The following is a 23,990-nucleotide window of genomic DNA, read 5'->3' on the forward strand; positions in this document are numbered from 1 at the left end:
ACTCTCCAGGCTGAAGGTCAATGGAATCCTCTTTTTCTGAAGGCACTCGGGTGTCTTGGAGAAGGCTCAGGAAAGCTAGGCCATCAAGGGCATTGCTGAAGCCTGGAGTGCTCCTCTGGGATGGCTGATGAGCGGCAGTGGGGAAGGATCTTGGAGCTTTTCCAGCTCTCCCCCTCCCAAAGCCCACCTTTCTCCCTGGCCAGTGTTAATGGATTCAGCCCCAGGAGCCAAGTGCTCATCTGGGAGCTGGACTCTCAAGAATCTGTCCCCTCACAACAGCTGATGAACTAATTTTGGAAAAAAACAAGAATTGTATAACATACATCCCAATTCATCCTCCATCCTTCAACAGTGATCTTCCACTCTCCAGTGGGAAGAAATTCCTTCCGTTTTTAAATCATCTCCTCTCCAAAAAAAATATGTAAAGTAAAAAGAAAGCTATTAAAAATAAAACTTCCTTCTACCGGGCAAAAATATCTGTCCATCAGCATGAACCTCCAAAGCAGGCAGGGAAAAAAATAAAATAGCAGCTGTGAGTCTTTCCTTGTGTTTGTAACTGGTACTGGGACAAACTGAGAGCAGGAGTATTAAGGAATATTAAGGAACTATCAAACTCCTGGAACAAAGCACAGCACTGGAAATAACCCTCTCTAAATTCTAGTTGGTCTTGTCCACTCAGCCCGACATTTGCCAGCAAGGAATGACTTTCTGACAGTCCCCAGGTTCCTCCTTCCCCAAAGATAAATGCTGTGTCAGGGGGAGGAAGAGGAGAAGGAAGGGCCTGCTCCTGGCGTATTCTTGGGGTGGCTTTTCAAGGTTGGTGAAAACCCTCCTGTGCAGCAAAGTCAAATTGGAATCTCTGCTCTGCGTGCACCTGGGGTGTCCCAGAAACAGTCACATTTAAGCAGCTCTGTCTCTTCCCAAGGCCAGGCTGTGTTTTACTGGAATCAAACAGGCTCTAGTTTGATAAATCACAGCCTTCTTGCAAATGAGGATGACAAAGAGATTCCCTCATTTGGACAAGTTCACCTTTCACCATCCCCTCAGTGAAATAATCAGCAGCATCTGACAGAGTCCCTGGATGAGCTCGCCAGGACAGCCCTTCCCAGTGGGAAAAAGCTGCAGTGACAGACTCTGGATATGCTGGGCCATTCCTGGCTTGGACTATCCACAGGCAGCCTGAGGGCAGCCAGCACACTGACCTACCTCAACACCACATCAGCCTGCACTCCGGACACCTTCTGCTCCACTGCCTTCTGGAAGGACATCAGAGTGTTTTCTGGTGCCAGCTGCCAGGAAAACATGAAAAAAACCAGCAATGAGAGATCAGGAGCATGAGGGAAGTTTACAAAGCAGTGTCAGCAAGGATGATGGGAGAAGGGTTTGGAGACATCATGGACCTAAAATGTCATTATTCCACGTCTACCTGTGCTCAAAAATTCCTGTCTCTTCTGTACCATAGAGAACAACTAGATCACACATTCTCTAAGATACATTTTAGTCCCAGTTCTACTCATTCCATAAAGTCATCTATTAGTCTAAAAATCAGAGAGTTTCTCTAATAACAAATGTTCTAGTTAGCTTTCTCAACAATTTAAAAAATAACCTCAAGCCTAGAAAATTTATCCCTGTGGCTATCAGAGAGAAGGACTCAGATTTTATTTGAAATTCCTTCCTGTTGAACAGAGCAGATGGTAACAGAATAAGGGTTTGTTTAAAATAAAAATGGTGTGAAGAGAAATACTTTGATGTTCTACAAAAGCAGTACAGTGTAGCTACTCCCAAAACAGCCATGGAACAACAACAGGCAGACCAGGAAAAAAAATATTGACAACTACAGGAAGAAAATCTGGCAGATTTTCTGCACTGAATCACATCAAAATAAAGTTATTTTTGAAAAATAAATTATTTTTCCCTTTTTTTCCCAGGTTTAGAGCACCTGTAACACCCTGTTTTTCCACTACCAGGATCATTTCCTGGACACACTGAGCATTCACATCCCATCATTTACCCGAGAGGAGCCCTGCACATATCCCCAGGGCTGGCAGCAGAGAGCAGCAGCCACAAGAAGCTGCAGAATCCTGCCAGGCTGGCTCAGATGGCCTCGGGTCGCTGTCCCCAGCTCGGGTGTCCCTTCCCAGGCAGCTCAGGTTTCTGCAGGTAATCCTGCAAGGCGATCCTCTCTCCACACCTCAGTGCTGGCTTTTGCACCACCCTGCCACAAAAACCTCTCCTACAAAGACAAACCTCTCCCAAAGGCTTGGAGAGCAGTACAGCCTGGAGAAGAGAAGAGACTGGGGAAACCTCAGAGCCTCCCAAGTGCCCAAAGGGGCTGCGAGGAGCCCTCACTGCAGCCTTGCAGTACGGAAAAGGAAAAAGAAGAGCACATTTTCCACAGGCAGACTGTGACAGGACACGGGGAATGGCTCCCCACTGCCACAGGGCAGGGTGGGATGGGATGTTAGCACGGAATCCTTCCCTGGGAGGGTGGGCAGGCCCTGGCACAGGGTGCCCAGAGAAGCTGTGGCTGCTCCTGGATCCCTGGAAGTGTCCAAGGCCAGGCTGACAGGGCTTGGAGCAGCCTGGGAAAGGCAAAGATGCATCCAAGTGGGGCAGCTGCTGTTATGGGAAGCAGTTGCTGAGACTGATGTTATTTTTTAAAAAAGACTTTACAGCCAAACTGCAGTAACTAAAAAAAAAAAAAAAAAAAAAGCACAATCTTTCTGCTTGTGTTTCTCTCGGCACCTCTCCTGAGGTTTTTTTTAAGGGATAGCTGCTTGGTACAATATATTCAGGCATGGCATGTCTAAAACATAAATCCAAGTTTATAACAAGAGATACAATCAATTCCTTAAGGGAAAGAAACCTTGGGGCACAAAGCAATGATTTCCAAACCTCCTCTCTTGTATAAACCGTGCCCACACCACTGAGAGCCAGACAGACCCAGCACAAGATTTCCAGAAGCTCTTTCTCCTCTCTGTGCTTGGTTTGAGAGACTCATTCCTTGCAAAAATCAGGCTATTATTCATTTCTTCTTGCAGCAGAGACACAGCAAGTAATTTCTAGAAAATTACCACGAATGAACTAATTTTGGTTATTTTTGAGCTTAGAAATCCGTTGCAAATGCCTTCACACAGAGCCAGGAGCTTTGGGGACCTTGCTCAAAGAAGATTATGAAACTGTGTTAGAGCAGCACAACCTGGCTGCAGCTGGACATCACCACATTGTGGTTTTCCCTTAATTAGCCAGGGCTTAAAAAAGAAGCTCATGCCATCATTTGTTGGGGAGGTTAATGAAGAAGCCTGGACAGAAGAACAAAATTTTATTGCAAACTAATTGCAGCCACTGCAAACCTCTGGCTGGTCTAGGGGAATGTGTCCCTGGCACGGCAAGGGGTTGGAACAAGGTGGTTTTTAAGGTCCCCTTCAGCCCAAACCCCTCTGGGATTCTATGATCATGCACTAAAGAATCTGATCTTTCATCAGTATTTAAGGGTATTTTCTTGTCCTTTTGGAAATATGATCATCATTTAAATTTATTTTTTATTAATTTTTTTTCCTCTTTATCTCTCCTTACCAGTATTAATCTCCTTGTGAGCCACAAACTGGACAAAAACTCCCCACAAGGCAGGATTGAAGTGATGCCTAAGAAATGGAATTTTCCTTTTGTGTAAAGCAATGCCCTTTGGAGGGCTTAGTGTGGGATCTGCCAGTCCTTTGGATTTCAACATCAGTGTCCCACCATGCCAGGTGAGTAACACATCAAGGCAGTAAGAGTTCTGTTTAAAACAGAAAGTAAAATGTATCTTTAATCCCCATATTTTAGAGAGCATCCATAACTAACCCTGCCCATGGCAGGGGTCAGAACTCGATGGTCTTCAAGGTCTCTTCCCACACCCAAACCATTCTGGGATTCTGTGACCCAAATTTTCAGTAAATTCCTCAGCTGGACAGAGAGGGAGTGAAAAAGCACAAAACAATCAGGAAAAAAAACCAACTCTACAATGGACAAGAGGATAAACTCATAAGCAAAAGCCATTAGGGAGCTAATAACTAAATAGAGGAGATGAGACCTCATTATGGTACTGCCCACACAAGAAAGCTGAAGCTTGATTTAATGAAAGACGACCTGACCTGACACAGATTTATTTCCCAGACAAGCCTTTCTCCTGCTCTGGCAGAAGATGTTTATTGTGAGTGTTTGCTGCTATCCACCAGGCCAGCAGCCAGGTTAGCTGCTCTTATTTTTAAGATGCAGAGAAGGTGTGGAGCAGAGCAAACACTTCTTGATTTCACCTGCACAAGCAGCACAAACCAAAGCTCTTTAGAAGCCCGAAGAAAAAGAGCCACCCCAAATTAGATGGTGGCAGTGCTTGGGTACCTGAGAGAAGGTGAGGGGAAGGATTCCACAATTCTGTGCAAACCAGCAGCCAAAATAACGCGATGCACAAACCAGCCTGAGCAAGGCAAGAACTGCCCTTCTGTTTGTGTCTCAAACATCTGATTTGTCACTGGACTCTGGGTTCAAGCCCTGCTTTACTCCCACAGTAACCCTAGGCAGAAGGAGTGCCTCAAAACTCTATTTGCTGTATCCACTCCCACTCCCTGGAGCCTGCCAGGCCCAGCAGCCGCCGTGGCACAGGGCTCAGTACTCACCATGGGTGCCCCACGGTGGCCCAGGATGGCTGGCTTGGGTGCCAGGGCTGCCCTCTCCATGATGCAGGGCGAGGAGATGGCCAGGGGGACGAGGTAAAGCGCAACCACGGCCGCCAGGTACGCAGAGAACATCAGCATCTGGGAAGCTGGCACGGAGAGAGGACAAAGGAGATGGTGAGAATGCTGGCCCTGCCCTCCTCACACCACAGCAGCAAAGGCAAGGCACCCTGCCTTCCTCCAGAGGACAGACTGTCAGTCAGTGCCTCTAGTGTAAGAGCAGGGCTCTGTGTTCAGGGAAAAACATCTATTTAGACAAAAAATTAAATCCTGAAGGAGGTTTTCACTTCATTTTGTACTGGGGAAACAGTAAGTGAAGTGAATTGCTTAAAGCCACAGAAATGAGGCTCAAAGCATTGTTGGCATTTCCACCCTTTGGGTGGGACAGCACCAAATTTTGCCCTGGCTGACAGGAGAAATAACTCACCAGTCACACATAGCTACAAATAAGCCACGGCACCACACCAGTGCATTTAAAGTTGATATTGGTGGTTCACCAGCACCGCCCACTGCAGCTGCTTCTGCCTTGAGATTTGCACTAGAAAAATGCAATAATGTTTTACTGATCAGGCTGGAGATTAAATAAATTTAAATAAATCCCTGGGCTGTGAGGGAGCTGCAGTGCTTGGGGCTGGATGAGCAGTACTGCCTCCCATCAGGCACCCAATTCCTCCTATCAGTGACTTCCCACCAAGCCCAGACTCCCTGGGAACCTTTGCAAGGAGCTGACAGACAACAGAATCAGCCCCTGTGCCCCACAGATGTGTGCTCCTTATAAAAAACAACTGGCACCTTTGAACCCCTAAGGTATCTGCAGCCACCTGAAACCACAGGTGCTACAGCAAAAATACTTGATTTTTAAAATTTTTTAAATTATTATTTTGCAAGCTCATTAGGGCTTTGGAACTCAAGGGATAACCTCCAAAAAAACCCAAACCCCCCCCCCAAAAACCCCAATAAACAAAAACAAAAAAACCAAACCAAAACAAAAAAACCCCAACAACAACAACAACCCAACAAAAAAACCCACAAAAAAAACCAAAACCACAAAAACCAAAAAACACCCCAAACAAAACCCCACCCAACAAAACAAACCCCAAAACACACAAATCCCTCCTCTCCCCCAAAACAAATATTTGCAACGGATGCAAGATAAAGAAGGTGGTGGTTTGATTTTTTTGGTTTTTTTTTTCAGGGAAGGACAGAACAGCCCAGCTCCGCTCCTGATCTGGTCTGATGGTTTCTGATCTGGTTTCACTCATCAATAGGCTCCTTTTTGCTCCCAGCATCCAACAGGCTCATTCACACATGTCCCCACAAGCCAGAAAGTAACTCCAGGAGCTCTGCCAGGGATTTTTCCTGCTCTCTGGCAGAGATGTCACTCATTCAGTGACACCTTGCTAAGGGACCTCACGCTGTGTCCTGCACCCTAAAGGTGTCACCAGCACCCAAACACCAACCAGGCTCTGCAAATTCAGCCCAACCAGAACAAAAAACCCCATAAAAATCTGCTGAGGAAAAAAAAAAAAAGCTGAAATGCCACAAAGAAATGGCAAGAACAGGCTTGCACCAAGGCCTGCAGCTGCTCCTGGTATTTCCAGAAGATTGAAATCCTATTTTTCATTAAAAGTGACTGTAGGTTAGCCCAGATGTTTTGGTTCTTTTATTCTGTTTCTAACACCACCAGGTCTGCACCAAAAAGCCTGAAAACTCTTCCAGATAAGATGCCTTCCACGAGGAAAGCCAAGTCTGAAATAATCTTAAGATCAAGACATCTATTTTTTCTTAATAACAAACAAAACAATCCAGGAATAGAAAGAGAGAAGGAAACCAGCTTCAAGACTTATTAAAAAATTAAAAAAAAAAAAAAAAAGGAAAAATGAGAAAGAGGGGGGAAAAGCAAGAAACAAGGGAAAAAAAAAAAAAAGAGAAACAAGGGGGGAAAAACGAGAAACAAGGGGGCAAAAACGAGAAACAAGGGGGCAAAAACGAGAAACAAGGGGGCAAAAACGAGAAACAAGGGGGGAAAAACGAGAAACAAGGGGGGAAAAATGAGAAACAAAGGGGGGAAAAAGAGAAATAAGGGGAGAAAAAAGAGAAATTAGGGAATAAAAAGAGAAATAAAGGGGGAAAAAAGAGAAACAAGGGGACCAGCCACTCCACACCCTACAGGGACACAGGAGGTACTCACTGGCTTTCTCTGTCCGTGCAAACTGCCCCGCCACCAGCCACGACAGTGCTGTGACAGCTGCCAGGGCTCCTATATGCAAGAAAGGGGCTGTGGCCTGCAGGGCACAAGAACAGGAGAGGAAAATGTGATTTCAAACACCCCAGCACCTCGAAGGTTTGTTGATTTTGCAGGTTGCATTTCCAGGTGGATTCTGCATCATTCCTACATCAGCCTCCTGCAGCTGTTTTGTTTTGCTTCCTCCAAATCCTGCCGCTGCCTTTGGCATCTAGGCTGCTCTGAAGGGAAAGGAGGAAAGCTCTAACCCCCTTTTAGGGGAATTTCTCCCCCAGTAACACAGATATTTGGAAAAAGGGCTGCTGGAGAGAGTCCAGAGGAGGCCCAGAGCTGCTCCAAGGGCTGGAGCCAGGCTGGGAGAGCTGGGGGAGTTCACCTGGGGAAGGTTCCAGGGACAACCTGTTGTGGCCTTTTAGGACTTAAAGGGGGTCTGTAAGGAAAATGTGGGCAGGCTTTATTAGGGCCAGCTGCAGCAGGACATGAGGGAATGGTTTCACACTGAAATAGTGTAGGTTCAGACTAAATATAAGGGAAAAAAATCAGGGTAAGGATGGAGAGGTCTTGGCACAGGGTGCCCAGAGCAGCTGTGGCTGCCCCTGGTTCCCTGGCAATGCCCAAGGCCAGGCTGGACAAGGCTTGGAGCAGCCTGGGACAGTGGGAGGTGAACCTGCCCATGGCACTGGGTGGACTTTGAGGTCCCTTCCAACCCAAACTCTTCTGGAATCCTCTGAACTCACTGGGCTGCATCACCAGGGTGCAGCACCATGACACGAAGCTGGAGATGTGTCATCTGAGTCCTGTTTCTCCTCTCCAATTCCCTGCCTGAATCTTAAAAATACCCCAATAAATAAAGCACTTCTGAGAAATGTTAGTCACTGGTGTGAATGCTATTTCCACCCCGAATTTGCATAGATTTGCATACTCCTAAATACACGTCAGCAGTCACCTCTTAAGAAAAATGGGCAAAATATTTTTGGACTTTTTGTTTGAAGAAGAAGAGGGGAAAAAGGAACAGAGAGCAGATCTGTATGAAATTAGGTTTGCACATATTTTCCTTTCATACTGCTTTAGCCCTGCAGGACACCACAAATCTTCCTTAAAACAATTTTCTCACTACCAAGATTTCAATTTGGGGTGTGACAACCATCAGGACAGAGTTTCATCCTACAGAAATACACGAATCCCATGGAATTCAGCTACACTGGCCCCTTTCCTTGCCCAGGGAGGCATCCTGGCAGACAACTTACCTGCAATGAAATAAATACCATCTCCCACTCGTCATCCCAGAGCTGGGCTATCGATGACATGGTCACCACAGTAGTTATCAAGGTTGTCACCAGGCCAATCTGCAACAAATCAGAGGCTATTTACAGGCTGGGGACTGTGGTTAGTATAAAAATTCTGTATGTTGGGAAATGGAGAGAGAAAACCTTTGTATATTGTAAAAGGTCTGAAAAAAGCGGCGTGAAGACTCTCGGGGAGGGAGGCTGGGCTCGTGTGCTGTCACACTGTGACCTGCTACAACAGACACTGGGGCTGGGGAGGGACTCGGGGTGGGACAGTGGTGGCACTGAGGTGACAGAACAAGACCCAGCCCATCAGGACCTCCCCCAGCCTCGCTCTCTCGTGGAAGCACTCAGGGGTCTGAGCAAAGCAGTCAAAATGAAAACGTGACCTCCGTGGTGAAGGTAAAAAGTTCACATCATCAAGAAGTGCCACGGAAATAACTCCAGCTGTGAAGACTGGAAATCTGGGCTGGCTGTTTAAAAATAATTCCCCACTTTCTGCCTGTGTCTGCTGTTCAGCCCCTGCTCTTCTGCCAGAGCCAAAGGATGCTGCTGCAGATCCAAAATCTGCGGGGGAGACTTGGCAGAAAACTGATCCCCAGAAATGAAGGGATCACATCAGGTGCACAGGGCTCATCTAGGCTCTTTCAGGCTTAATACCTCAGACCAGCAAATAAAATCCCACATTCCCCACATTTACAGAATCACTTTGGTACATGTAAACAGGATTCCCCTTCCTAGAGCCCTAATTCCCCTTGGTGTGGCCATTCCGTGTGGCACAGAGGTGTCAGGACACCCTAAACCTCCACTCCTCCCTCTCCTCCTCCCATCAGCTCCAATTTATTGTCAGGACGCCTCCCTTTCCTCCTCCCATCAGCTCTAATTTGTTGCTGCTGCTTCTCCCCTCACACTCATCTTCCAGTTGGCTTACAAACCTCAGCTCTTTGCACAGCATTTAAGGAGAAAATTGGAAGAAGTTGTGTGGTTTGCCCGTACCAGCCTTTCCCTCACACTTTCATCTATATTTGAAGTTAATTCAGTGCAGTTCAGAGAAAAATATTAACTCATTCCAGTGTTGTATCTCCAGCTCCTTAGGAAGGGGACAGAGGTGTGGGGAAAGGAAGAGACAGAGCAGCCCAGCTGAGCTGTGATGAGCAGGGGGCTGCTCTGGAAGAAGGGGAGGAAGGGTGGGGGACCAGAAGGTGGAAGTGATCTCCACCAACACATCCCTCTCCTGGACTTACTCATCTAAGCCCACCACCAGTGTGTCTGCAAATTAACATTTTCCCTGATGAAGAAACATATGTCAGACTCAATAAGTGATAATTTGTTTTGCAGCAGCAGTCAGACAGTCCCTGCCCCCTCTCTGATTGCATCCTCTTCCCCTGAGGAAGCATGTCCATCACCTCTAAGGAAAAGAAAAGAAAAGAAAAAGGCAGGATGGGGAAGTCTGTGCTCTGCCTGTCCTGGGAAGTGCTCAGGCTCTGATCCTCCACGACCTCACCACGTGCAGAATGTCAGGAGGAGCTGTGTACCGGCAGATTCGGGACTGGCCCCCTCATTTCCAATTAGCAGATTGCCAGCTGCAATGGAATCCTGCCAACCCATTTTCTTCCCCTACACACTCTTCCCCTCCCCTTCTGTGCTCCAAATATCTTTTCTTGTGTTTCTCAAGCTGCTTCATGCACAAATCTCCTCGGGCCCAGCAAACCCCACCCTGCACGTCGCACACCCTCAGCTTGAACACCTCCATCTCCTCCCAAGGCTTTTCCAGCACACTCTGAGCAGCTTCCCCTCTGCTCAGCCCCTCTCCAGGACTGGGTCAGCACAGAAAGGAGCTCAGAGAGGTTCACAGAGCACCCGAATCAGGCTGCTCTCGCACCGCTGTTCCTCCACCTCCACAGGTGGCCTTTCCATCAGCAAGGACCAAAAGCACTTGGCCAAATTCTTTGTCCCCGGGCTCTGTTGGCCTCTCCTGAGCAGTTTGTACCACAGACATTTCATGCTCTTCCCAAAGACACAGTGACACAATTGCCACTCCCGCCCGCTCCTGGGGCTCCCGCGTTCCCGAGGTGCTGCTCCCCTGGAGCTGAGCTTTACCTTGTGCAGCCAGTGCAGGTTCATCTGCTGTCCCACAGCGATGTGACACAGGGCCAGGACCTGTGAGGGACAAACCAGGGCTCAGGCAGGGGCACACCACCGCCCTGAGGTGTCTGAGCACGTGGGGACGGTCACCATCCCAGGGGACGAGGCCATGAGGGGCCAGCAGAACCTCTCCAAAGCCAAGGATGTGGAGGAAAAGGCTTTGCCCTCCAGGGTGCAGGGGTTCAGGGCCCGGCCCACAGCTGCAGGGGCTGCAGGAGGCAGTGCCTGTGTGTGGCCACCTGAATGGACACCACCCTGAAGGCCCCAGCACCCCGGGGTGAAGGGAAACCACTGCTGCCACTTGTCCCCAGAAGTGGAAGCTGAGCCATACCACGGGAAACAAGAGCTGTATTCCTCCTCTGAGGGCACCTCTCTTTTACTTTGGATCATCTGAGGTCAAAGACCGCAATTTCTCACTTTTAACTTTATGCAACTTAAGGCTCAGAGAAAGAGAATGAGAGAGAAATCACTTCTGAGAGGAAACTCCTCAAGGTGCAGATGGCCTGAGAAGCTCGTGGCCTTTTTAAAGGCAACACACAAAGCTCTAAGAAAAGGGATTTCCTCCTACTCACCAGCAACATTGTAATGTAGGTAAAGCCAGCAGCAGTTGTTACCAGGATTGGAATGGACCAGTCACTCCAATATCCCATTCGGTTATATAAAAACCTGGAAGAGAAGTGGGAAGGACAGAGTTAGAAGGGGTTCAACACCAGAACAGCTTCAGCAGGGTTAGACAAGACTTTAGACAACAGATCTCTCAAGAAAAGAGGCAGGCAGCAAAAAGCGCAAGTGACAACCCAGTGCTTTAATCCCTTATGGAAATTAACTGGGTAGAGAGAGGCAGAGAAACCCCAGAACCCTTCCTGCAACTTCTGAGAGTTCAAACCTGACCTGGGTTCAAATCTTTTCACTGGATTTTTAGGAAAAAACAAAACAAACCATCATCCCTAAATTGGCTTGGATTAGAGTTGACATTATCTCCATGCAAACCCTTTGGCACAAGAAGAACAGAGGATGGTTCCAGGGTGGAATCAGCTCATTCAATGAACTGGCTGGGCTCTGTCTTTGCCTCTTGGTGACTTTTTTTTGTTACAACAGACAGAAATGCTGCATTATATAAATGCAGGTCAAAGACTCAAACTCCTCCTCGGCACCCAAATCCAGCACCATTCATCACCCAGAACCTCTGGTCTGTTTGGACAAACTCTGGGGTGATTTTTGGGGCTGTCCTGTGCAGAGCCAGGAGCTGGATTCCATGATATAATTCAGGCTCTTCTCTGATTCTAATTCTGTCCAGGAGTAAAGCTCCCCTGTGGGAGCTGGAAAGCAAATCCTTGGGCTCAACAGGCGTGGCCCACGTCCAGGTTCTGCTCAGGGAGCCAAAGAGCACAGAACCAGGGATCTGCAGGGATTCAGACCTGCTGTTGGGAAAAAAGGGCAAGAAAGGAAAGAGGGCACCTCTGAAGTCTTGGTTGATGCCACCCCCAGAGCTTCCTCAGCTCTCAGTCCATTTAAGTTTTTGCTCTGATGTTCCTTCAATGCCCCTCTGAGAGCACCAGGCCTTCACTTGATGTGGAAATGATTGTTTTAAATTGCTGGGTCCATGGCAGTTATGAAGCAGATGAGTTTTCTCCAGAACCAAGGAGAAAAACATGTGCCACACAGACCTGCATTTAGGGTCCTGCTCCAGGGGGAGCACAGGCAGGTTCACAAATTACAGCCTCCCCCACAGCCTGCCTGAGCTGGAGTGAAGCCTTCAGTGCAGTACCAACCTCAGACAGTGCAGGTCTCAACTATAATGCAATCAAGTGTAGACACCAAAAAGAGAAATGCCAGAAGCTTTTTTTTTTTTAATTAAATTTACTTCAGAGGCACAAACCACCTTCACTAACACGGACCTTGCTGATATTCAGCCTTGAGGAAAAAAACAAAAAGGTTAAAAGCTTGAAGCAATACATGCTGGGGCACAATTTTGCCTTGTCCTTCTAAAGCTCATTTCAATCCCAGAATAGGTCCTTTGGTCCTTACAAGTTGAAATGACCCAACTGCTGCCCAAGCTGCCTGACATGCAGGTAAAAAAGGATGAAAAACCTCCTCAAGGGTGGCAGAGGAGAAAGACCCTCAGAGGTCTGGGTTCAAAAATCTCCCGGAGGGTGGTGCAGAGCTGGAACAAGTCCCAGAGAGGGGGAAATCTTCATCCAGGCTTCAAGCTGGAAGTTCTGCTGCTGGCAGTGGCCCTCCTTGGAACAGTCCCTCCCTTGGGACAGACACCTCCAGTCTCTCTTCACCTGGTGGGACAGGCTGAAGGAGTTCAGTGAAGGTGGCACGAGCTAGGAGAGCTGCCAAGGATGAGCTCTGGAGGGCAGGAGGAAGCTCAGCAGCCCCTGACACCAACATCAGCAATTCCTCCTCCCAGTCCCTCCGGAAGGCGCTGGCAGTAGCTCGGTTTGGATGCCCCGTGCAGAGATGCTGTTTGCCCCAAAGAGCCATTCCCCTCCTCTGGGGGAGCTCCCAACTTGCCAATACACCAGTAGAGCAGAGAGGAAGGCAGCAGGAGCAAGCAGCAAAGAAACCTCGTCCAAAAACACCACCCAGGAGTGCCAACGACAGAGGAACAGCAAAGGTGCTGTTTCTAAACACCAGGACCTCACTGTGCCTCACCAGAAACAGGTTCAGTGCCCTGCTGGGAATAAAATGATGCTTTCAACTCATTCAGACGCTGTCTGGCCTAAAATTGCTCTGTTTTCACAGGGCCCATGCAGCTGTGCTGGAAGGGAGGAGGGTCAGGCTCAGCCTGCACAGACCCAATGGAAATTATTCCTCTCCCTCGCCTGGAACTGGCATGGCTGTAATTAAAACCTCACCCTGCCTTCTCCTCCTCCTCCCCAGCCTTTCCACAGCTGTTTTCCAGAAACCCTGCTCGACCCCTGGTGCCAGTGTGCGGAGCAGGGATCCAGCTGGGGTTACAGCACACACGAAGCACTGACCCGTTTTCAGCACTGGATGGCAGTGCCTGAAAATGCTGCTTTCCATCCGGAGAGCCTCCTCCAGACCTGTGGTGCACGAGAGGGAATCCTCTCCCAGTGCTGTGCCCAGCCCAGGTGTGCTTCCAGCACCCTGGCTGCATGGCAGGGACAGGGCTGTGGGCTGCAGGTGACATCCAGACCTCTTAAATCCCAAATGCCTCTTGCATCCACAGCAGACCTGCACATCTCCCCCCATTCCTGCAGGAATATTTGGGGACCCAAGGCTTGGCAGCACTGCAGGTGCAGGGCCCATTCACAGCATTCCCAGGGCTTTCCTTAATTTCTGAGGGATTGTTTTTAGCCCTTTCACACCCCTGAACTCAGAGTTGGTTCTGCACTGGGGCGGACTTGGAGCAATCACATCCTTTACTGAGGGCACAAACTGAAGAAGAGAGGGGTTCCAAAATACCACTCTGAAAAAGGCATTTCAATCATGCTGCTGTTACAAATAATCCAGAGACATGGTGATGGTTTCAATTCTCACAGTGAGGGTGTGAGCAAAGAGAAAAAACCCATTTTCTCCTGAGAGGAGCCAGCTCACATCACCATGTTGGTAAACACTCTCCCTCACCCAGCTCCAGCATCTAAAGCAGATGATTTATTTAAGGGATCAGCTCCCCACTGTGCTTTAAAATGCACTTTACATCTTATGTTTGACAAGAAGATGATGTCAAAGCAGTTTGGTTAGAAGACAGCCCAAGGTGCTGTCAAAATGTTGCAAGATGCTGCCGATAATAAAAGGGAGAATACTTTCCAGCACTGGAGGCAGCTGGCAACACCCTAAATTCCAGCACATCCCACTGCAAAGCTCCTTTTCAGCTCCTTCCAACTTTGTATAATATTTTCCACACCCATGTGCTCCAGGCTGAATTTTTGCCATGGATATTTTGTGGAATGGTTGCAGCCAAATTGCTCAGTCACTTTCAAATCCAGCCAGCCATAAAGATAAACAAACAAAAAACCCAGCCACGAAGTGGAGATGGGAGGCCACGATACATCTACACACAGATGAGGCAGAAGCAGCCCTCCTTCAGTCCCACTTCCCCCCACATTTTCCCTTCACCACCATTACAGCTCTGTGCAAAGGATCCAGGTGAATCCAAAGCTGGTGCACGATGGCAACCGAATTTCCGAAGGGAGGCTCTACTCACCAGTTGATTTCATTGTAGTCATTGTGAACTTCCCACCAGAAGTAAAACCAAACCAGGGTGAGGAAGAAGGACGAGGTGAGGATGAGGAACCAGAGGCGCTCCCACTGCGGAGGCAAAGAGAAGTCAGAGTCCACAGGAGCCCACTTGATCCCAGCTGTTGAGGCTAAGTGGAGCAAAGAGGCATTTCCAAAGGCAGAGTTCACCTTTGCTCCCTGGGGGATGCAAGCCCGTTCCCCAGGCCTGGGCAGAGGGGTCATTTATGTGGATTCATCTCATGGAGGGCTGGAAGAGCATTTCTCAGCTGTCAGGGAAGAGGGGACATTTCTGGATATGGAGCTGGGGTTTTGTTTGGTGAGGGGTTTTTGTTGGTGGTTGTTTGGGTGAGGTTTTTCTGAGGCAATTGTTTAATTAACTTTTCCCTTCTCACAAATCTTCCCCTCCCTTGGGCTTAGCCTAAGCAGTTATCATACAGTGAAGATCCCACAGCAGATTAGGGATGTTCCTACTCCTTATTCCTTCCCCTGAGGTGCTCACATCCTGCAGAGCCAAACCACCCATCCCCAACATTTATTCCACACCACCACTACATATTTCAAGTGTTTTGCAAACAGACCACACTAGCACCAGCATTCAGCCTTCATGAACACTTCAAATTGTACTCAACACACACCAAAGAAATCCCTCAAATGAACCTGCTCAGTGCCCCTGCCCCAGTACCAAAATCCCAAACCACCAGGACACCAATCTGTGTCTTCAAACTGTCTCTCAACAGCACCAGCTCCTTGGGCTCCTGCTTGGTTTTACTCCTTGGCCTTAAACCGTCCACACGTGTTTTCATTTCAACCAGGAAAACACCGAAATAAATTCTGCACGGAAAATATTCCAACAGATCCTCTCTTCCCGCAACGAGCAAGGAAGGATGAAGACTGGAAAAGACTATGAGCAACTCTGCCACTACCATTCCCTTCCAGACCCGGAGCACACAATGATCTTTTAGGAAAATGCTCTTTTCTCTGGAGAACTCTCTTGGCTTTTTAATTATGCAAAACAATGTAACCAATATAGTGACAACAGAAGCACTAAAAACTACTAGGTTTTGCCTCCCTTTCCATGCTAGGGGCTGGAGTTACCTATTTAACTTGGTGTTGACTATTTTTTAATATGCATCACCTTGGATACCAATCCTGTGATACAGCTCCTCCTTGCACCCGCCACCATAGAAAAAAAATCCAAAAGAAGGCATTAAAAAGGGCTGGAATTATTTCATTTTTGCTGTGCAAAAATGATGTTTTCTGCCAGAAATTCCAAATTCTTGGCTGTATAACCCAAATCAAGACACCCAATTTTGCCCAGAGAAGCTGTGGCTGCCCCTGGATCCCTGGGAGTGTTCCAAAGGTGGGAGAGGGCTTGGAGCAGCCTGGGACAGTGGAAGGTGTCCGTGCCCATGGTGGGGTGGCACTGGATGGGCTTTGAGGTCCCTTCCAACCCAAACCATTCCCCTCCCTCTGGATGCCTTCCTGTCTGTGCATCCCCAAGATCTCAAACCTCAATTTCCCCATTGTTTGTTGGGATTTTCTTTCCCCCTCTCCATTTGGGTCTAACGCCTCCTCGCACATAAAAGTTAAATATGGGTTATATTCCCACACATATTTGAGGTTTTCCAGGGCAAGGGAGGTTTTAGGTACCTTTTATGCTGAAGGCCAACGTTGCTACAAAAATCCCACCCTCCAGCTTTTTAAAGGTCACTCTGGGCTGAGCTCTGCTGATATTCATGCACTGGAAGGCACTGATTTGATAAACAAGCCAAGGAAAACATTTTAAATAACCTTTGAGCTCTTTTCTCCCATATATATAGGCATAATTCCCCCCCCTTATTTACATGCAAGCAGCAGAGCTTGTGGCAAAAGCTCTCCAAAAGCTATTTTGGGTCTGCCCTTGAGGGTGCCCTTGCCATGCCTTGCTGGTTTTGTGAAAACCCAGGCAAAATCTTCTATTTCAAGGCACCCTTCAGGGAGTTCAGGCACAGTTCTCAGTGGGCTTTCAGAGAAACACAGAATATTTGATCTTTAAGGTCCCTTCCAACCATTCTCTGATTCAGTGATCAACAGACGCAGTCAGAAGGGCCCCAAAAGGAAATTAATGAAGACAGAGACATTTTACCAAGCTACACTTTGCCGATTCTTAAAACTTTCATTAAAATCACAGAATCCTTAATAATAAATAAATAAATCACTGTTTCACACAGATTCTCCACCACATTTGTACATCCCCAATCCCCACCCCATGCCAGGTGGGAGCAAAACTCATGCCAAGTTAAAGGTCTTGGGAAAAAAACCCAAACCATATATAAAAGGAATTTGCTGCACAAAAGCCAATGTTTGATTCACCTGTGATGCTGCCTCATGGATTTACCCACTCTTGTGCTTGAAGATTTAATCTTGTTTAAAACAGCACTGAAATTCCTATCACAAGGGACAGATTTTCCAATTTAGGGATTAGTTTTGGTTAACTGAAGTCTCTGCCAGTCTCCTTTGCTGCAGCTCCCCAAGCCAGACAAAGCATTATTTACTGCAGTGGCACAGGAAAGCAGAGAGGCTCAGGAAGTTTATTTTATTTATTGTGGGATCTGTAGGAGATGTTATGAGGTTTAACTATACACACACTCCCACCAACCCCTCCTACAAGGACTTCCTCAATTCAGCCAAACCTCCTAGATTAGAAACAGGAATTTCTCACCTATTTCATTCCAGATGATCACACATATGCCAAGAGACACTTCCCAGCATGGTACCATTTGTGGACTAAAGAAATCCTTTGACCAGGAAATCCAGGCTATCTAAAAAAAGTTTCTTTAGAGGAGGTTCCCTAGAAATCAATCCTCTGCCAAAACCAACCTGCAGGGCCAACACAGGTTTAGCCTCTGCCCCTGTGCCCAGGTGAGAGCCCACCTGCAGAGCTGCCCCAGCCCTGGGCCAGCAGCACAAGGACCTGGAGCTGCTGGAGAGAGCCCAGAGGAGCCCCGGAGCTGCTGCAGGGCTGGAGCCCCTCTGCTCTGGAGCCAGGCTGGGAGAGCTGGGGGTGCTCACCTGGAGAGGAGAAGGCTCCAGGGAGAGCTCAGAGCCCCTGCAGGGCCTGGAGGGGCTCCAGGAGAGCTGGAGAGGGACTGGGGACAGGGGATGGAGGGACAGGACACAGGGAATGGCTTCCACTGCCAGAGGGAAGTGAGAGAGGGGATATTAGGAAGGAATTGTTCCCTGGGAGGGTGGGCAGGCCCTGGCACAGGGTGCCCACAGCAGCTGTGGCAGCCCCTGCATCCCTGGCAGTGCCCAAGGCCAGACTGGACAGGGTTGGGAGCAGCCTGGGACAGTGGAAGATGTCCCTGCCCCTTGCAGGGGTGACACTGGATGATCTTGAAGGTCCCTTCCAACCCAAACCATTCTACAAATCCATGATTTGCCTGCCAGACCTATTCCCCGATAAATTCCCTGCTGAACACAACACAATTCCAGAGATTTCCAGAGAAGCCACACCCTTGTCCATTTGATATCTACTTCATGATTCCTTGTCAAGCCTTTAAACCACAATTGCCCATTTTCCTCTCAAGAAGCAGATCAGCACTGTATCAGGATTCTGAATGTGATCTGAACTTAGAGCAGATAAGCAACACTTAAGATCTCAAAAGTCAAGACTGCCCAGGGTGAGACTGCATTGATCTGAAGTGGTTACCACTGCATGTGCCCCTCCTCCTGAGGTTTAAATATTTAAATAGGATTATTAATCATAGAATTAGAAAGACTGGAAAAGAACTCCAAGATCATCAAGTTCAACCATATAATTAATATTCTTCATATTATATATTAAGAGTAATATAATTAATATTTATATAGTGATAGGACATATAAATAAATTCAATATATTTATAATTAAGATTGATTTAAATTACATAATTAAGCTGGCTCTATCAGAGGTCTGTCCCAAACTCTGCCTGAGGCCTGCAGGCAACACAGAGGGTTCAACATGTGAGACTGTATTAAATTCCTTATTTACTGCCACATTTAGTCCCCAAGGCTGCTGCAATGCCCCCTCACACTTCCTTTGGACCCAGCTGGGAAGCAGGGACAGTGCAACACTCTTGGCTCAAGGTCTGCTCCATGAAAGCCAAGAAAATCCAAGGCCAGAGCCAGCTGATTCCCTGACAGCCCATGGAGCCAACAGAGCAGAAGGGCTTTGCTCCACGGAAGCTGCTGGAGTCACCCCAGCTGACACCAGTCCTGAAATGCCATCCTGCACCTGTGCTGCTTGCTGGAGTCCTTGTCAGCTCATCCCAGGCAGGATTAGCATCCCTGAGATCCACCTACGCCTCCCAGCCTTGGGATGAAACAGCAGAACCCCCTCCTCCACGCCTCCAGCATCCTTTCCTGGCACCCAGATCCCACAGAGAGCTTCAGAAGGAACTGCAAAGAGAGAAGCCTGCTTTGAACTGGGAACAGGTCTGAGGAAATGCCAATGCTGGATGGATTCAGGCTGCATTCCCACGGGGATGAGCTCACAGCAAACACTCCCTCAACGTGGGTGGAGCTGGGTCCCTTCCAGCGTGTGCATCCACAGGAGCTGTCCTGAAGGAACCCAAATGCCCCTGCTGGAGCGTGCTGCAGTTCATCCCAGCACAGCTCAGATGGGAACAGATGGATTTGGTATCCCCTCCTGGGTTCACATCCAAGTGTGAGGATTGGCACCAGGATCACGTCAAACCCGCCATGCCCAAAGCTCTCCCAGAGCAGCTGGAGCCACAGAGAGTCCACCCAAAGAAAGATCCCACCCAAGAAAGATTGCACCCAAAGAAAGAAGAAAGAAGATTGCACCCAAAGAACGAAGAAAGAAGACTGCACCCAAAGAATGAAGATCCCACCCTCAAAACCAAGATCCCACCCCAAAAAACCAAGATTCTACCCAAAAAAACAAGATTCCACCCCAAAAACCACGATTCCACCCCAAAAACCAAGATTCCACCCCAAAAACCACGATTCCACCTTAAATACAGGGAGGAGGCTGTGGGTGCTTGGAATTGAGGAGCTCCACCTCAGAGCAAATGGATCTTCCTCACTAAAAGGTATTTTCTCCAAAAGACTGAGAACCAGAGAACATCAGCAGCTTGGAGCACCCTGGTCTGGTGGAACGTGTCCCTGCCCATGGCAAGGGTTGGAACAAGATGATCCTAAAGGCTCTTCCAATCCAAACCATTCTGTGGTTCTGTGGACTCTACAAGGAGCCACCACTGAGACTGGGCAGAGGGGAAAATCTAAAATTGTGTAGAAGTTTAAGTCAGGTGAGTGCAGTAACTGGGGCATGCTTTTTATTAAAAAAAAAAAGAAAAAAAAGAAAAGGAAATAGGGAAAAGAAGAGGGAAAAAAAGGGGAAAAAACTGGTGGAAAAAAAGAGAAAAAAAAGGGGGAGAGAGGGGGAGAAGGAAGCTGACCCTCTTGTTTCTGGAGCTGCCAGTCCTCCACCACGAAGAAGGCTCTTATTGAAGCCAAAGTGCCTCTGGGAATTCATGGCTTTCAGTCCCCTCTGTCTCCTGAGCACAGTGAATCTCCTGTTCATTCATTAAAATAATTAAATAACTAAATAAAATTCTAACTAGAACAGGAAGAAGCTTTTCAACAATGTCTTACCGCTCCTCTTCCATTTTTTTTTTAATCAGAAGAATTCCATTTTTGAAAAACAGAAGCCTTTTAGAGAAAACCTAATATTTTACAGCAATTTCTTGCTGAAGGGCATCTTGGCTTGAGGATGGAATTTCTGCTGAGAGGAAAACTGGCAGCACATTGGGCAGGGCATGGACAGGCAGATGGAAAACAGCAGCACGTGGATGTGACCACACAAACAAAATCCCATGAGGGAACCTTCCTCCAGCTCTGTGCTGTAAACCTCCCTGCTGGAAGTTTTATGTGCAGACAACGCTCAGAGATATCCAATATAACCACACCCTCCAACCTGGAAATGCATGCAGCAAGGCCTAAAAGATTTTATCTCCCTGCAGTGCAAACCATTCCTTGTGTCCCTGAAGATCCACCACTCAGGCACTGCCTTGAGCAAATGAATGAGGTTTTTGAGGGATCATGGCCAGTCCTGAACAATTCTCTCTACCTCAGGAGCAGATCCAAGAGATGGAGTTGCACTGCAGCACCACCATCATCACTCAAGCGTGTTCTCAGACCATCTTAATTCACTCCTGGATCCAGCAAAGAGTTTATTAAGGAGTCTGCACTCCACTGTTTTCTGGCATTTCCAAGAATCAATTTGCTGTAGGCATTTATCAGAATTATCTTGGAGAGGAAAGGAGGAGAGCTAACATTTATCCAGCAAATACAAAGGAAAAACTGACGGCACAATTCCTCATTTCGGGATTACCCGATCAGTCCTCATCCAAACAAACAAAAGATGATCTTCAAGCAAGTTATTAAATCATCTCTGAGGATGCAAGATTACTCCACCTCCCAACAGAACCAGAAACTGAGGATCACCAAAAGCAAGTGTCACCTGGAGTGTTTGGTCAATGGGAACACCTTAGCTCCTAAGGAGAAGTTACAAATTTTCACTATTAACTCTCAGTATGTGAACACAGAGTCCTCAAAGCAGTGGCTCGTTCTGAATTCCCACCCTCCTCTGGCTTCTGCTCCAGGGTTTCACCACCACCCTCATGGGGAACAAATTCCCTTCTGTCCAAAGGAGCTTCCCCTGATGGAGGCTGTCCCCACTGCCTCTTGCCAAGGGCCATCTCAGTTGCTTGGAGCAACCTGGCCCAGTGGAAGGTGTCCCTGCCATAGCAGGGGCTTGGAATGGGATGATCTTCGAGGTCCCTTCCAACACCAAAAAAATCACAATTCTGTGACCTTCTCTACAGTCACTCTCTCCCTAGCTGCTGAGAGCAGCCAAATCCTCTCTTCCCACAACCCCAGCCCTCAGCCCCTCCTCCTCTGTTCCTGGTACCTGTTCCAAACACTTTGATGGCCTCAGTGGGCTCACTTCTGCCTGTTCTAAGCCTGCCACAGTTACAGGGAGCTCTCAGTGCTCAGATGTGTCCCCTCGAGTGTCCCTGGAGAGGAAAACCCAGATGCAGCACTGTCACGGTAACAACCCAGGGTGCAATCAGCCCTCGCTGCCCAAAGCACAGCCAGCAGCTCCGTCTCGTGTTGCTGGAACTAATGGAAAGCACCTTGCACTCCAAGGACTTGAGGCATTGAAGTGAGCAGATCAGTACACTTGAGCAGCAAATGTTGGCCTCATGCACACCTGGGGCAGAACCATGGGCTGAAATTCCCTCACCTAACAGGCAGCAGAGGGATCAGCCCTCCAACCCTCACTTGGACTGAGCACTCAGGATCCCCAGAGAGCAGGGGGAGCCTGCAAAGCTCCACAGTGCACCAGGCAGCTCCCACAGGGCTTCGAAATCTGCCCAAAGGCTTCGTCTCCTCTCGGTCCAACAATCACAACCAAAGCTCTGCTTGAGCTCCTCCTCCACCTCCTGCTTTTCGCTCCTCATCCTCAACTCTCTGCCTTCCCCCAGTGGCTACAACCCCTCTCCAGGCAGCAGATGGAGTGACTGGAAGGATAAATTTGGGAGCACAACCAATCTGAGCCAGTCTGCTCACTTCAGAAACACTGCCAAGGTTTTTTATCCCTCGGTAACCTCTGTGGTCTTGCATAAGAGGCACCAGTCAATCCTTACGGAAACGGGAAGAAAAAGGAAGAAATGGGGTCTGAAGCAAGGAGCAAAGAACTGAAAGCCCTGCTGCTCTGGCTGCTGAGGCTTCAACACTTCACCAGATGTTTCCTAAAGTAAGTCATCTCAGGCACATCTTGTTTGATTATGGCAAAGACTGTGCTAATAGTTCTCTGCACACCTTGTTAGGAAAGGCCATGAATGAGATTTCTGAGCTGTGACACGCTCCATTTACAATCCCATTTAGCAGGTCACGGAAAGTGGCGGAGAACATATTCCTGAAATATGCGTTCCTGCTGGGGCTGCTGGAGCCGAACTGCAGCTCAACAGATGTGACTAAAAGAGAGCCAAATCTCTAAAAATATCATTGCTACACTTTGTAAAACACCTCCGGCTCCCAGCCTCCAGAAACACAACCAGAAAGGGCAGGGCTGATTCCCTGCAGGCTCCAGGGTTTGCAAAGCTGGGAGCAAAGCTGAGTTTTCCTTGCCTGAACAGTGAGGAGAGGGATAAAGGGATCCAAACGGAGGGATAACCCACTCCTGCCTGCCCCTGCCTCCCCACGCACTGGCACCAGTGGAATTCCTGTGCTGTTCCAGACACGCGGCACAGCTGGAGCCAGGGCTCTCCTGGCCATCAGAGGCCCCTGGGGACTCTCAGCAGCAATAATCACGTCCTGGAGCAGCTCTGCCTCCGGCAATTACGTCCTCCCTCTTTCATTCAAGGCAGAGGTAAACAAAAATCCCCGAGGGAGCCTCTGATTCATGAGGAAACAGAAGAGAGTGATAGGGGATCCCCAGTCTATCCCCCAGCACGGTTTACTCCACTTCCACAGCTCCTGACAACACCTTTTTAACCTACTGGATTTTGCCAACATAACCAGTGCTTCTGGACAAACTCCTGGAATGAGCCCAGTATTCCAAACCCATTCCTGATGCCAACAGGGCACCATAACCTCCTTTTTTAACAAACACTTCCATACTTGCAGGCCAAGGGGAGACAGTTATTTTTTCCAGACTAAACAGGTCTGGATTTTTCAGTCCTTACTGATGAGCCTCATCTAGGGAAGGAAAAAAAAAATACAGCCCATGGTTCCTGCAGAGACCAACTGGCTGAGGTCCAAGGCTTGCCTGCAGTGGGGCACCTTGCTGGGCACAGCATCCCTGCTGAGCTCTCATCAGCATCAAGCAGCAGGAGGATTCCATCCTCAGAGCCTCCTGAGGGTGTTATTCCTGCTAACTTATCCCAGCCTCCTGACAGTCCTCTGCAAAGGCACGAGATGTTGTCGACTTGCATTCAGCTGACGGTTCACTTTAATTAAAGCACCAGCGTCCTGGGGCAGGGGGGTTAGGATTAAAAACAGCCTTAATAAAAGCAGGCTCAAAAACCAAAAATACTATATAATCTACCTAAGAAAACAGCCAATGAAAGCTATTGAATGTAATGGCCTTAGTATTACATTTTACTCAAGAAAACTCAAAAAAAAAAAAAAAAATTATCAGCAGAGGAACATTTTGTGCACATCCTGGGGATTTTGGAAGGTGTTTCCTTAATGGTCAGCTTCTGGCTGCAGGTGGAAATAGGACATTTGGACCCTATACCAGGCCTAGAAAAGATTGCAGTCTCTAAAATCCCCAGCAAAGCTGTGACCCAACCACCCTGCCCCTCACTCAGTGCCAGGGGAAACAGCTCCACGTCTGCC

The 23,990-nt window shown here is 48.2% G+C and overlaps 1 protein-coding gene across 5 annotated transcripts in view; it reads right to left on the bottom strand.

Moving 5' to 3' along the window:
- The window catches only part of GDPD5 (glycerophosphodiester phosphodiesterase domain containing 5), a 101,448-nt gene that overhangs the window by 12,510 nt on the left and 64,948 nt on the right, over nt 1-23,990 (bottom strand). For all 5 annotated transcript variants that reach the window (XM_063419301.1, XM_063419304.1, XM_063419302.1 and 2 more), the window contains exons 3-9: nt 14,566-14,669; nt 10,961-11,054; nt 10,344-10,403; nt 8,205-8,303; nt 6,904-6,997; nt 4,656-4,801; nt 1,207-1,289 (exon numbers count right to left, since the gene is read on the bottom strand). In XM_063419301.1, the coding sequence (XP_063275371.1) occupies nt 1,207-1,289; nt 4,656-4,801; nt 6,904-6,997; nt 8,205-8,303; nt 10,344-10,403; nt 10,961-11,054; nt 14,566-14,669 (680 nt within the window). The remainder of the gene's footprint in view (nt 1-1,206; nt 1,290-4,655; nt 4,802-6,903; nt 6,998-8,204; nt 8,304-10,343; nt 10,404-10,960; nt 11,055-14,565; nt 14,670-23,990) is intronic.

This window comes from Prinia subflava, chromosome 25 (genome assembly GCF_021018805.1).
Source record: "Prinia subflava isolate CZ2003 ecotype Zambia chromosome 25, Cam_Psub_1.2, whole genome shotgun sequence".
In the NCBI taxonomy this organism is placed as follows: domain Eukaryota; kingdom Metazoa; phylum Chordata; class Aves; order Passeriformes; family Cisticolidae; genus Prinia; species Prinia subflava.